Source organism: Pogona vitticeps, chromosome 12 (genome assembly GCF_051106095.1).
Source record: "Pogona vitticeps strain Pit_001003342236 chromosome 12, PviZW2.1, whole genome shotgun sequence".
NCBI lineage: Eukaryota > Metazoa > Chordata > Lepidosauria > Squamata > Agamidae > Pogona > Pogona vitticeps.
In genome coordinates, this window is record NC_135794.1 from 737,466 (window position 1) to 751,657 (window position 14,192).

The 14,192-nt window shown below is 57.5% G+C and overlaps 1 protein-coding gene across 1 annotated transcript in view; it reads right to left on the reverse strand.

Moving 5' to 3' along the window:
• ALDH1A2 (aldehyde dehydrogenase 1 family member A2) overlaps positions 1-12,458 on the reverse strand; it is a 42,112-nt gene extending 29,654 nt beyond the window's left edge. Inside the window, exon 1 of the mRNA XM_072982139.2 lies at positions 12,169-12,458. Coding sequence (XP_072838240.1) covers positions 12,169-12,285 — 117 coding nt within the window. The 5' untranslated portion in view covers positions 12,286-12,458. The remainder of the gene's footprint in view (positions 1-12,168) is intronic.
• Positions 12,459-14,192: the final 1,734 nt, after the last annotated feature.

Consider the following 14,192-nt stretch of genomic DNA (forward strand, 5'->3'; position numbering starts at 1 on the left):
GGCTTGATCGCTCTCCCTGGCATGATAAATCAGGAGTGGAACCCCTTCACCTTGGCCTGTTTGATCTCCGCTCAGCAAGACTCAGTTTTGATGTGAAGAACTCCAGATACGTTCGGTCAGAGACAAATCGCCACTGCCCCCACCCCACCCCACTCCCCCACCCACCTCCATGACCGGCCCGGCTCTCTCTCAGGCCTGAACAAGCCCCAGGCGGGACGGCTCCCCCCCCCTTCAGCAGGCATCGCGTCCAGTTCTCTCCGACCCTCCTTTGCAGCACATTTCAAAGCCCACCCTACTGAGAGCCCACAAAGCTCCTGCTTGTGCGCCCAGATGTAGGCGTGAAAGGAGAGAGAAGCTGCCCAAAGGAAGAGGAGGATCTTAAGAAAAAGTATCTGCTCTGAAGTGACTTTTGGCCTTTGGAGGCAAACCAACGGAATGTTCATCAACACTCCTCACGGCGAAGCTCTGATAGAGGGCTTCCAATGAAGGGGCGCATAGGCACACACGCACAGACACACACAGACACACACAGACACAGACACAGACACACACACACAGACACACACAGACACACACACGTGATTTCAATTACTGCATGGGTATGAATTGCTGCCTCCTCTTCTTCCTCCTGGATGCACATACGCTTCTCTGTGGCTGAAGCACCTTCCCAATGTGGGCCGGCGGCGGTCGTTACGGGCTGTAACCAGAGAGGGGCCAAATTGGACCTTCAGACCAGCTGGGCCCATGCTCGGGCGGTGCCGGTGTGTGTGTGTGTCGCTCTTTGCTAGACCTCCCTCCAAAGGCAGCCCACCCATCCGAGAGCGGCAATGAAACGGGAGAACATTAATTGGGGTTCAGGAAGAGGACAGGTCGGGATCCATCAGGATTAGGTTACCTCGTATTCACGAGCACTTACTTGCTGGCTTTTGCACCCTGTGACATCTCTGGTGAAAGGCATTAAGCACACCCAGGGATGGCGGAGGGGGGGGCAGAAGCGCATGTGCGCATGAGCACAGACACACATTAGCTTCCCTGGAGTCAAAGGGAAGCTTCCTTCCTCCCCCTTTCCCTTTCCTCTTCCAGGAGATGGGCAGACCCCCCCCCCAGCCACAGAGGGATGATGATGCCGGCCACGGCCACGGCTCTTGGAAACGACCGCTTCCCCAAGAGGCTTGAGCCCTCCTGGAGCAGACCGACCGACCGTCAGCCGGCTCATTTCCTCGTTCGTCCTCAAATCATCTGTTTGCCACCCTCTTCTCAGACCCCGGGGGCCTCCAAAGCTCATCGGAACCACAAAAACATGGTATCATTTTTTAAAAAAACACTCCACATTGGAGACCATTTAAAAACCCCAAATTCTTTAAAAGCAGATCAAGGACACCCACTTAAAACACACACACACAACCCATGTTTTCGGCACCCAAGGCGGTAGAGGGGACCCGATGGCCGGAGGCAGTGCCAGCTGTGCTCCCCTCCCCATAGCGCAGGGTCACCCCAAGACTTGGGCTACTCCAACCCGCTTGGGTTTCGTTCCCATGGCTAGTGACCTCCAGGTAGACCCGGGTCTCCCCTGTGCGGGTCTGCAAGCCTTCCTGAAGGACATCTCAGACGGCAGCTGCCAGCCCATCTTGTGACCAGGTGTTCCCCAAAGTCACTCCGAGCTGGGGGGGGGGGAGAGAGTGTACCTTGCTTCTGCTTTACTTCCTGTCGCCTGGCTCCTCGGTTTGGGGGCCCCTTCCTGCCGCCCTGGGGCAGAAGCCTCCACCTCTCCTTCTGCGCATGGATGTCCCCTTGTGAGAACACCAGCGCTGGGCGCAATCGTATTCCGGCCAGGTGTCCCCACCCTGTCGGTCTGTCGGTCTGTCTACTTTGCTGAAGCTCTACAGATATAACTCACGGGTTCCCAACCTTGAGTAACCCCCATGGGTTGAGTAACCCAAGCTGGGCTGGCCGGGGCTTCTGGGCCTTGTAGTCCAAGAACTCAAGGTTGGGAACCACTGATCTGACTGGAGGCAAAGAGGCAGTAAGAAAGTTCAAGGCCGAGCAAGGCACTTCTCTTGGGATAGATATTTTTAAAAAATTAGCTACAACGGGTTCTCCAATCAAGACTGGCGTGAAAAACGAATTCTTGTTTACCACTGGATTCGCAAGGAATGACGGCATTTGAGGTGAAAATGAAAAACAGAAGCTTCTCCCCCCCCCCCCAGGCCAAGAGTGCAACGTGGAAAAGCAGGAGGGGGGAAGGTTAACCCCTCGAAATGTCCACTTAACAAAACCAGTATCGCACCCGCATGCACGCACCCCCACAGCTGGAATCTATTGCCCCCCTCTCATTTCAGCTTCCCAAGGCTTTCAGGACGGAAGAACGCCACCTCCTAGAAAAGGCTTGGGACCCACCAAATGTTGGTATCCCAGGTTTGGTTAGCTTGGGTTTTTTTTAAAAAAAAAGTTAAATAGCTTCAAACCCTTTTAGAAGGATGCCAGCAAACTGGAGCAAGTTCGGAGGAGGACAATCAGGAGGATCGGGGCGGGGGGGACGGCTGGAAACCAAGCCCTGGGAGGAAAGACTGAAAGAATTGGGCCTGTTTATTTTAGTCCTGAGGGGGGGGGGGAGACCAAAGGGAGATAGGGGAGCCCCTTTCAAAGACTTGCAAGGCTGTCCTACAGAGTGTGTGTGTGTGGGGGTCAGGACCTGTTCTCCATCATCCCAGAGGGCAGGACACACAACAATGGGCTCAAGTGACAGGGAACCAGATTTTGGTTGAATATCCAGAAAAACCTCCAAACTGTTAGAGCAGTACGACAATGGAACGCATGACCTCGAGGAGCGGTGTGAGCGCTCCAAGGGCTGGAGGACTTCAAGGGAAATTTAGGAAACCCCCTGGCGGATATCCTGCACTGAGCAAGGGGTTGGACGTGATGGCTTTTGAGGCCCCTTCCATGATTCTGTGATTCTAAGATGCTATATTGTGAGCCAGGCATTTGAGTGACCGACTGGAAACACCAAGGATCAAATGAGTCAATAAAAGGGTGCTTCCCAGTTCCTGAAGGGTGATTCCGTGGAGGAGGTGGAGAGAGAGGGCAACTAAAAATGATGATGATGATGACAACGCCACCTTGGGCTGTCCATTACTATCAAATTGTCTGACATGCCCCCACCTCAAAAACAAACACCCCACTCTGGAGCCCGTGTTCAGAAGACTGTTATAAAAAAGCCACCCTGCTCCGAAGGGTAGAAATCTCTCCCAGGCCTCCCCTTCCTTTGGCTGCCTCCCCGCTCATCAGCCCCAAAGAGGAACTGCTGGAGAGCCCAGGGGGGTTGAGGTTTCTGGCTGTGGAGCCAGAGGTTGGGGGTTCGATTCCACTCACCCCCCATGGGCCTCCTTGACAGGGGATGGACTGGATGACCCACAGGGTCCCTCCCGGCTGGGCCGTTGTAAGACGACGAGACGCTGATCTATTCCACTTTCCTTGGGAGACGCCCTGAGACCTTCCTCAGCTCCCTTGCTGGTCCTTTTGGGGGCCGATGGGGCTCCACGGGACTCCCCTCCCTCTTGTCCCCCAAACGCTCTCCTTCCCCTGATCCACATCTCCACCTTCATTTCCAAAAGAAAGGAAATTCAGCTGAGTGGGAGGGAAGCCTGGCCTCGTAAACCAACCAACCAGGGAACCTTGAAAGCATAAAAGGGAGAGATCTGGATTGTTTCACAGCAAGCGGGGCTTTGGGGACAGTGGGGGGGGGGAGAAAAGAGAGAGAGAGAGATCCAACTCAAGAGCGGATGCAGACGATTCAGGGGCTGGGGGGGTCCCCATTACTCCTGGCTATAAACTACAGAAGGAGGGAGGACAGGAAAGGGGGGGGGTGATCGTGGGAGGAACGCCTGCTGCTTCTCTTCAGCAGTGATACTGCTGGCACCAGAATCTCTCTGTCTATCTTTCTGCAGGTGAGTTTCGAATGGAAAAAATAAGAAACACCCACACACACACACACATACACACACAGAGAGAGCGCCTGCCACCTCATGCTCCTCCGTCTGTACCCATCTCTGCCATGGTGGGTCATGGGGATATATGGGGTGCAGGGCAGGAAAGCAACCTCTTTTTGTTGTTGTTATTGTTGTTTTTAATTGCCATTCCCAGAACCCCCCTAGCCAGTGAGGCCACTGGGGAACTCAAGACTGGCATTAAAATGAAATATTTACTTTTCCCATTTCTGGCCAAGAAAAGAAATAATTTGGAAAAGGGGGAGGTAAAAATCTCTTCAGGATACCTCGGGACTCTGAACCTGATTGTAGTGTTCAATTGGGAACATTTTTGTTAAAATCAAATTTAGGATTTGGGAAGGGAAGCAGGCCCCTCTTCTGCCCTATCATACCCCACAGGCACTTATGGGGCTCTGAGTGAGAAATAGAACAGAAACCACAAATAAGGTTTACAGGGCTGGGAAGGGCTGTTTGTCTGCCAGATCAAAAGCTTGATCCAGAACACATCTCGGGCTTAAAAGGGAGGGGGGAATTCCTTTCTGCTCACCAGACAGGACCATAACGTGGGGAAGTAGGGAGGTGATCCTTTCCTGATAAAAAACACATCCACTCCGGACACCTAGTGGACCCACTAGAGAAAATGTACACAGTACAGTACTGTTCTTCTGCTGGTACAGTACAGTTAGCATGTTGTTAGAACCTGAGCTCCTGGAAGGGATAAAAGAAGTCTGATTGTCCCAACACAAGCATTTCCATATTTTCCAAAGCAGCTCTTTTGTTTTGCAACTGGCTGTTAGGAGGTAAATGGGATCTTTGAAAAGAAATAAAAGTAAATCGTCAGCATCATCTTAGCTGTGTTTTGGTTAATATCTGATTCGATCCTCTGGAAAGACTGGCTGAACAGAGGAAGCAGGTGTAGAAGTATCTAGTGCGGACTAAGGAGACGTGTCCTTGGTCTGCCCCGGCCTCTTTCTTATGGACGAGGGCCCTCCAGGTGTGTACAGACACTCAGCCCAGCCTTTACTTCCTCAGAATTTCACAAGCACACAGAGAAGGGAGTTATGCCATCACCTGCAAGATCTAACTGCATGAACACTGTTCCTCTCCAGGGGGATGATCGGCTTGGAAATGATAGCTGTGGCCTGTTATTCACGGATTATTGTGGGGGGGGGGGGATAGCCTTTTAAATATTTGCATGGTTTAAATTTTTGTCATGAAAAGAGAACACAAAAGATACCTTGCGTTGCACAACAGTTTCGCCTTGTGTTTTGATCAAAGGCAGACGACTCTCTCTCTCTCTCTCTCTCTCATGTGTGTGTGTGTGTGTGTGTGTGTGTGTGTGTTGAAGTTCACTACCAACACGTTAAAGATTTCAATGGGTTGAGCACAACACTGTGAGCCTGGCTTAGCTCTCCCCGGGGGAGGCCATGCAGTGAGGATGCAGGGGGGTGGATTTAATTTTAAAAGGAAGTAAATCTGAAACTCCCTGCATGAAGTTCGGAAATTAGAGCCCACAGAACCAGCAGGCGAGCAGCAGGAAAAGCACAGGACTCTAGCCCTGCTCGCTCCCCCAAAACCCCTGCCGAGGGAGGGAGGGAGGGAGGGAGGGGTGTTTCTCGAGCCAAATATAGGAAACAAGCGCGATGGTTAGGGAGCAAGAGGCAGGACTCCCAGAAGACCCCTTCATTCGCTTTTGAAGACAACTAGGAGGAGTGCTCTTTACAAACACACAGAGAGAGAGAGAGAGAGAGAGAGATAAAGATAAAAGATAGAAAGTTGGATAGTGGCCATTTTCACTTAATACCTACGTTGTGTTTATTTTTTAAAAGAAATCTGGAGGGGCTAAGGAAAGATGGCCGCAAAGCAAACATCCAGCCGAGAAGCCCTGTGTTTGGAAAAGAGCTTAGCTCAGAAGACAAAGTGGGCGGGGGGGGGGGGGAGAGGAGGCCTGATTTGTGATGATGGCCAGGATGCGGCTCGCCAGCATTTGGCCCCAGCCCTTCTCGGCATCAAGCATCAGCATCCAGAACCAGGGAGGAAGGGCAGAGGGATGTGACCCCTGAGCGCGTGCAGAGTGCCTTTCACTCTTTCTCTCCCGCACCCCCCCCCCAGGACTTAAAAAGGATTTAGCCTGGAGACTGCTCTTCGGCAGGAGCCCCAGCTTGGCAGCAAGGCAGACACGTGCCCCCCCTCCAGGCCGGATCCTGGCACACCTCCTTCCCAACCAGGGAAAGCAAGGGACCCCCTGCTTTGGGCCTTATAGGCTCCCTCGCTCGCTGGGGACCCACCTCCCTCCCCTCTGGCTCTGCACCTTGTACAGACCACTCACCTCCACGACCACCGGCTTGTGCTTACACTTCCACCAGCGCCTTCCCCAAAAGTGTTTACATAAGAGTTTATACAGCTGGGAGGACCAAGGAAGGATGGAAGGGGGCTCCTCTTCCCACCCCCACCCCACTGACACCTCCCCCCTCCTCACACCAAGGAAGCTGGCGGGAGGATCTGCAGGGTGTGTATGTGTCTGTGTGTGTGTCTCTCTCTCCCCATTCAAAACACCACTTTGTCTTCCACCTCCAGGCTGCTTATCTGAGCAGACCCACTCCAGATCCACCAGCTGGGAGGCGCAGTTCCAAGCCAGCCGCCCCCAGAAGGAAGCCCTGGGGGGGGGCGGGAGCAGACACACACACACACACGCACACCCCTCCCCACCACAGTGAATTATCAAACTGGACTGACAATGGGATTAGGCTTTGTTTACCTCTTCCCGCTAGACGTGCTAAGCCACCCCACAGATAACAAGGTAGGAGTGGAGGGGGGGGGAAGAAGGCGGCGCCTTCAGAATTGGGGCCGGGGGGGAGCACAACCGGGCCCGTCTGGGTCCTTTGGCAAAGGTGGCCTCTGAGTTTTTCCCCAGACCGTGTAAGAGGCACATTTTAAAATGTGCCGCCAGACAGAAAGAGAAGGAAGCGCAGCCTTGCCGTGGGATGGAAGCAAAAAAGCCCATCGCAAGGACAGGGCAGGTCTCGGCCAAACTGGTCTTCTGGGGAAGTTGCCAGCTGGGGGATTCTGGGAAAGAGAAGCCCCCACAGGGTCACTTTCCCAACCAGATGCTTCTGGAAAGCTCGCTGGGCAGGGCCCGAGGGCAACGGAGGCCCCTCCCTAGGAGCTGGCCTCGAGTGACCGAGTGCTCCTGACCCATGGGGCTCAGTGGCCAGTGTGGCCAGTGCCTGGCAAGGGGATGCTGGGAGTTGTAGTCCACCAAAGGACCTTTTTCTGAGCTCTAAGCCGCCGTCTGCCTGCGGGGCTCTTGCGCCCCCCTCCTGGGTGTGCGGCTCGGAAATCCCCTCTCCTCTCTTAGGGTTCCCGCAGATTCTCCTGGCAGCCAGTCTACCTGTCCCGAAAGCAGGCTGGCAAGGAAGCCTGAGCAACAGACAGCTGTGGAATTTACTCCTGAGGAGGCACCTCCAGGTACAAGACCCACAAGAGAACACAAAAGTAGATCAGCAGGGAGTTAAATCTGGCCAAGGACCCCCTTGGGGGGGGGTGCAGCTGCCACCAAGCAGTCAAGAGGGAAGCAGGGCTCCCATAAATTCCCCAAAACATACATACATGTATGTATGCATCCACGCTGCCCCTCTAGCTAAGGACACACTCTCTCTCTCTCTGTCTCTCTCTCTCTTGTGTGTGTGTGTGTCTCTCTCCACTACATCCAGGCCACAGCAAGCAACCTTGCTGGCATTCGCCAGACCCCTGCCAGTCAAGATGGGTGGGAGACCTGGACGGAGCTCCAGTTCCTTTGCCCAACTCTAGAGAGCCTCCTCCCCTCCCCACTCCCAAAAAGAGGGCTGTCCAAGCGACCCCCCCCCTGCACACATCTGGGACCCACCAACTGGGCCTGCAATCAGCCTGCTGCTCCCTTGGTCCCCCCTCTTTCTCTCTTCCCCCCCCCAGCCCTCTCCCAGCACACGGATCTCCCTCCCGGTGTCTTAAAGGTTTATGGGCCACCGAGGATGGCTCGCTTTCCGCCTGCATTTGAACGTGCTGAATTTATTGGATGCCGGCCTCTGAGCCATGTAAATGGCCTTGTAGATTTGGCAAAATATTTCCGGAGCATTCCCACCCGCGCCTCCTTCCCTTTCCCGGGAGCTTCGGGTGTTCCTTCCGAAAGAGAACAAACTGGGAATTTCTATGTCCACCTTACAATTGGGGGGGGGGGGGCACAGCTCCTGGCCATCCTAGGAGGATGTTACAGAACTCCTATAGAGGTCAAGAGCATTCGCCTCCTCTGGCCCCATGTGGGGAAGCAAAACAGCAACAACAACAAAGCCCCTCCTTCACACACGGTGCATAACCGGTCTGTGGAACTCACTGCCCCTGGAAGCAGCCATGGCGGCTTGACCAGATAACTTGCCCCGTGGATTAGAGAGGATTAGAGAGGACGAGGAAGGGGTTCCGCCAGGTGCTCTGAGCCCCGTCCCTGAAGGGAAATCCCAGCTGATGGGGAGACAGCCCTTAAACTACCCTGTCCTGGGGAAACCCCTTCCCTTCCACTCCATGTTGAGCTTCTTGGAGCATTTATTGGTTTATATCAAAAGTATTTCTCTATTGCTTCTTAGCCCCTGAGAGGCCCCGAAGTGAGGCGCAACACCAAACACCAGCCAGCCCAAGAGCCGCACCCTGTTTTGAAACAGTTTAAAAGCCGGTTCGTAAGGAAACACTTATGAAGGGAACCTTCCTTCAAACCAAGTCGAGAAGTCGGTGGTTGAAAGGAAAAAGCCGCTCAGCTCAATCCGGCGCCCGGAGCTGCCCAGCGGGGGGGGGGGGGCTGCCTGGAGGGGGCGGGGCAGGAGGACGCCCCGCCCACAGTCGGGAGCTGCGCCCAAGAAGGCCCTGCCGGTGGGGGAGCCAGCCTGACTTCCCGCGGGGCCGAGCGCAGGCTGACAAAGAGCCCGGTTGGATCCCGGCGCTGGCTCCGTTCAGGGACCAGTAAAAGCACGCGCCATCCTCGCGATGGAAAATGACCCCTCCATGGGGGGGGGGGTCAGGAAGCGAAAACCTAGGAGCCAGCAGCCCCTCCAGAGCGGATCGCGCGCCCAGGGAATCCTCTGCTTCCCCAAGGTCCCTTGGCTCCCCAAAGTCACCACTGAGACTGCCCCATCCTCTCTGCTCTCTCTCTCTCTCTCTCTCTCTCTCTCTCTCTCTCTCTCTCTCTCTCTCTCTCTCTCTCTCTCTCTCTCTCGCCCCGCGATCCCGTCGCCTCCCGCGGCCCCGATCCTACTTCCCTGCCAGCCCCGGACGCCCCTGCGCCCCTGTCCAGGAGAAGGAGGCGGTGCGCGCTCTTCCGGGACTTTCTGGGCGGCCCTTTCTTTCCCAAAGTCGTCGCTCGAACCCGAAAAGTGACCCAGGCGACGCCCGAGGCCGGCTCTGGCCTGTCTCGTGGTTCGCCTTTGCAAGGAGCGGGAAAGGGGCCTCGTGGATGGAAGGCCGGCCCCGTCCAGGACACCCGACGAGGGGCTGCCCATTCCCCGCCAGTCGCTGGCCGGCCCGGCAGAGGTGCGGGGGAGGGGGAGGGGGGAGACGGGCCGGGAACCAGGCAGAGGCAGGAGCGCGGGGGCCGGGAGGGGCCGAGGGCTCCGGGCCAGCCCCGTCTCGACGCTGGCTTCCCCCCCCCCGTCTCGGAGGGCATCGGCAGAAGGCGCTCCGGACGCGCGGGTGGCCCCCTGGCTCGCGCCGGCATCCTGGCAAGGGAGCCCCCTCCTCACGCGCTGCCCCCCCAAGAGCTTCCCGCCGCCGCCCCCCCCAACGGCATCCCAAACCAACCCACCCGGGGGGGGGGGATAGGCTCCGGACCTAGCCGGCCGGAGAGGGTCCCTGCCCCGAACTCCCCATCCTTAGCCCGGCCCGGCCTTTCATCCGTGCATCCTCGGGCGGTCCACCCGCGGCCCTACGGATCCAAGAGAGAGCTGGCCGAGTGGGGTCGCGAGCCAGCCTTGGGGCCCTCCGCCGACCCGGCGCCGCCTTGCGCAGCCCTCCAGGCGCGCCCGTCAGAGGAGGCGAAGCAGCTGAGCGCCGCCGAAGGCTGCGATCCGGCAGGCTTCCTTGGGAGCAAGCCTGCCACGGAACTTCGGGGGGGGGAAGCGTGCAAAGGGCGGCGCCCCAAGGCCGGAACCTACGGGTCCCCCTGCTTCCCCCTCCGCCGGCGGCGCTGTTTCCCTCCGGTGCCCTCCGCTCGGGCCCAAATTCTCACTGGAAACACCTCGCGAGCGGAGACCTGAGGAACTCGGGCCGGGGGGGGGGGAGCTCCCCTGCGCGGAGAGAACGTGGGGAGAGGCTTAGAAAGGTGGTGGTTTTCTTTGTTCAAGAACGATTCCCGACGGCCATCCGGGCAGTGACACTGAGAAGGCAGGTCCCCTCCGGGGAGGCCGGAATCCTGTCGCGCCCTTAAGGGCAACTGCGCAAGGGGCTTCCGCGCTTGCCTGGCCGGGGCTGCCCGGCTGTGCGGGGCCACAAGCGCCGACGGACCTGGGCCCTGGGGGCATGCCCGGCCCCGCCACAGGCGGGCGGCAGGATCGCGCGCACAGGCGGTGCCAGGTTGGTTTTCACGCGCTACACAAACCCAAATAGGATTCCAACTGAGAGCCGCGCAGGGGGCGCGATCCGCCCGGGGTTCAGCAGGCTTGGGTCTGCTTGATTTTCGTGGGAGACCGTTAATCACAGGCTGGCCCCGCTTGCTGAAATCAGGCCGGCGGAAAGACCCGTTGCTTAGTTTAGAGGATGAAAACGTTCCTCATATACCTTTCCTGGCCAGCGAGAGTCCCTCCGTCCCTCCCGTTGGAACCCGCGGGGCTGGCGCTCCACCAGGAAGGGCGCTTAAGATGCCCTCGGCGTTTCCGTGACCCCAGGGGTCTCCCGCTCTACCCAGCAGCGAGATGGGGACAGCCTTTGGTTTCAAAGGAGATAACCCGGCAGGTTTTTTTAAATTCTCTTCCACTCAAATTAAGGAGAACTAAAAGTGTTTAATTTGGCTGGATCGTATTAATTGTAACCTTGGTCCCATTGTGGGGGGGGGGAACCCTCATATCCTCAAGGAGTCCTTTTCAAGGAGAAAGGCGGAGTAAAAATATTGTAAATTAATAAATACTGTAGTAAAAAAATATGTTATACTAAACAACGCCTTGAATGCTCACATTCCTGATCTGAACCAAAAATAATTTTTGGTGTTATCAGCAAGACGGTAATGAGGCGCACCGTATCTGGAAATGATTTAGTGCCTTTTTTTCTCTTTCGGTTGATTTTTTTTTTTTAAGGAAAAACGGAGAACACCAGTAACAAAGAGACAACGGGAGATAAATTTGGGGACAGTGGGATTTTAAAAAACAAACGAACAAAAGGTTGTATTTGAGTGCATGGATATATTTTTTTAATCAGCTCCCTTTTACCGTTTTATTTTGCGTTTTGGAACAGAAGCCTCGTCTTTTTCACAAGCCTGAAGCGTCTTCCGTCCCGTTCATAAATACATGGAAATAAGCGCCCTTTGGGCGTGCATGGTCCGGTCGGAAGTCCTCTTGCGCCAACGCCCACGGAGGGGAAGGCTGTGGAATATCTCCGCTTCAGCTCCGTGGGGCCGACGCAGGAGATCTTCCCCACCGGACCGCGCCCGAGGCGCGCGGGGAATCTAAACGAAATTCGCAACCGGAGAAAGTGCCAAAAGGGTCCCGTTTTCGAACCCTTCAGAAGCCTTAATTTCATTTCTGGCCCCTGGTCTATAAACAGGTAGGTCACAACTCTGGATCCACCTGAAACATTATCGGCAACCTTGGTGCGCGCGCCCCGGTCTCGGGGAAGGCAAGCGGCCCTCCGGAGTGACATCAGTCTCTAAACCCTCCTCTTAATACTGAAAAAGGAGAGGAGAGTATTTTCTTGGCTGGATTGCATTTGCCCAAGAAAGAGAGAAAGCAGCCCAAAGAACCTGTCTTTTGCAAAAAAAAACAAAAGCCGCAGAAATCACGTCTCCTGCAGGAATTAGGAAGGGAAAAAAAATCCCCAAAGTGATTGAGACCCCTTGGAACGAAAGAAACAAACCCGGACCCCTCCGCCCAGCTCCGGGACGGATGCGCCCGGGGAGCCTCGGGCAGCTGGGCCGGGCCGGGCCGGGCCGGGGCAGGTCAGCGGGCCCGCAGCTTACCTTGGTGTACTTGATCTCCAGGTTGAGGGCGGGCGAAGGCAGGAGGTGCAGCGAGGCCATCAGGGCGGCCGGGTCCACCTTCACCCCGGCGGCCGTCTCGATCTGGCTGGAGGTCATGGCCGGGGCAGCGGCGGGAGCGCCGGCCGGGGAGGACAGAGAGGCTGGGCGGGGGCGGCTCTCCCGGGTCCCCCCAGGCAGGATGAGCGCGGAAGACGCTCGGACGGGCGCTCGCCTCTTGTATATAGGCAGGTGGCTCCGATTGGCCGCGAGGGTCGGGCCAGAGCGAGGGGGAGAGAGGGGGGGGGGCCGGGCCGGGCCGGGCGGGGCCGTCCTACCTTGAAGGATGGGAGCCGGCGAGGGAGAGCGGGCCCGGGAGCGGGGGGGGGGGAGAAAGAGGGAGAGGCTGCTTTCTTTCGGGGGAGGGGATCAGGAGGGGCAACAGGTCCGGCTGGCTGGTACTCAAGCCCACCCCACACCGCCCGCCCTCATCTCTTGGGCTCCATCCAAGCAAGTGGCCACGCCGCACCGAGGGAAGGAGGTTTTACACAACCCGGGGTGGGGGGCGGAAGAGATGGGGAGGGCCCTTCTCTTCGTTTTGGTTGATAAGCAAGGATGCGGGGGGAGGGAGGAGAAGGGGTTGCAAAAGAGGGGAAGGGCGAGGGGACCAATTCCAGAGAGTTTCCCAGGGATCACAATTAAAGGAGCCTTCTCGTCCTGGTCTGAGATGCAGCCCAGCCGGAAAGGAACCCAAAGACTGGCTCCGGGGGAGGGGCGGGGGGGGGGGAAAGCGCAGGACGAGGAGAGGGCCTGGCCCTTCCAGCCACCCAGGAGGAGGAACTTGGGGCTCTAATTAGAAGCCCAGGGCCGAAGGAAGGAGGAGAGGGACCCTCAATATGTCAGGGGGAGAAGAGGTCTCCCTTCCTGGAGGGAGTCCTTCACCACACAGGTGTTGGCCAAGGAAGGCCAACTCCCAGGTCGAGGGTCCCCCAAGCAGACAAGAGGGTGGGTTTTGGTGAAGTCGGAGGGGGGACCCCGGGGCTGGGCAGGCGGTCCCCCTCAGGGAGCCCCCTCCGTCAAATGGGACCAAGGGAGCCATGGAGGGAGGGAGCCCAGCTGAGGAGGCTGAATGGTGAAGAGGGAGGCCAGGAGCAAGGGGGCAAAGAAGGGGGCGGGGAAGGTTGCTCACCCTCCAGGTGTGGGGAAAGGGGCCCTGATCCAGGCCAGGTGGGGCCCTTCCCTACCCCCTGGAATTGCTGGAGGTGGCCTGCCTGCCTGACCTCTCCCTTTGGAGAGGCCACAGGAAAGGACCCGAGAGGCTGCACGCATCATCCTTTCTGAAGCCCAGCGCTGGCTTTTGATCATCCAGGCGAGAGATGCTTCCCCCCCCCCCCCCAAGCACACCAGGGACACAGCCGGGGCTCCCTGGCTGACTCGGGCAGGAACTATTTCAGGGCTCCCAAATCAAATCAAATCAAATCAAATCAATCAATCAATAAATAGGGAGGGAGGGCCAAAGGAACACCACTTCAGGGCAGAAAGCGCGGCCCGGCTGTGGCTGCGCCGATCCTCCTCTGTCCGGAGGGGTTTTGGGCCAGAGGCGGGAGAGGGCAGGGCTCCGTCTCCTTCCCTGGGGAAGTTTGCCCGCCCTCAGGAGGCAGAAGAGAGAGGACGGAATGCCCGGGAGAGGCGAAGATGGGAGATGCCTAGAGAAAGGGGGGCGGCTGGGCCAGGCGAAAGGCTACTCCGAGGAGGAGGACAAAGGCAGGGGTACCGGCTCCCTTTCCCGGGGCGCCTGGCGGGCTGCGCACGGGGGGGGGGGGTCAAAGCAGAGCCTCCCAAGGAGGAGCCTCCACCCGGGGCCAGGACTGGGCCCGGAAAGAAGAACGAACGTAGGCCAACAGGGAGGGCGGTCTGGACCCTTTCGCTCCCCTTCTCTCCTGGGGGTGGCTCTGCCCGCCCTTCCAGAGCTTCGGAGAGCTCCGTTTTCCACCCCCATCTCCTCGGTGGGGCCTCGCCAAGCTCTG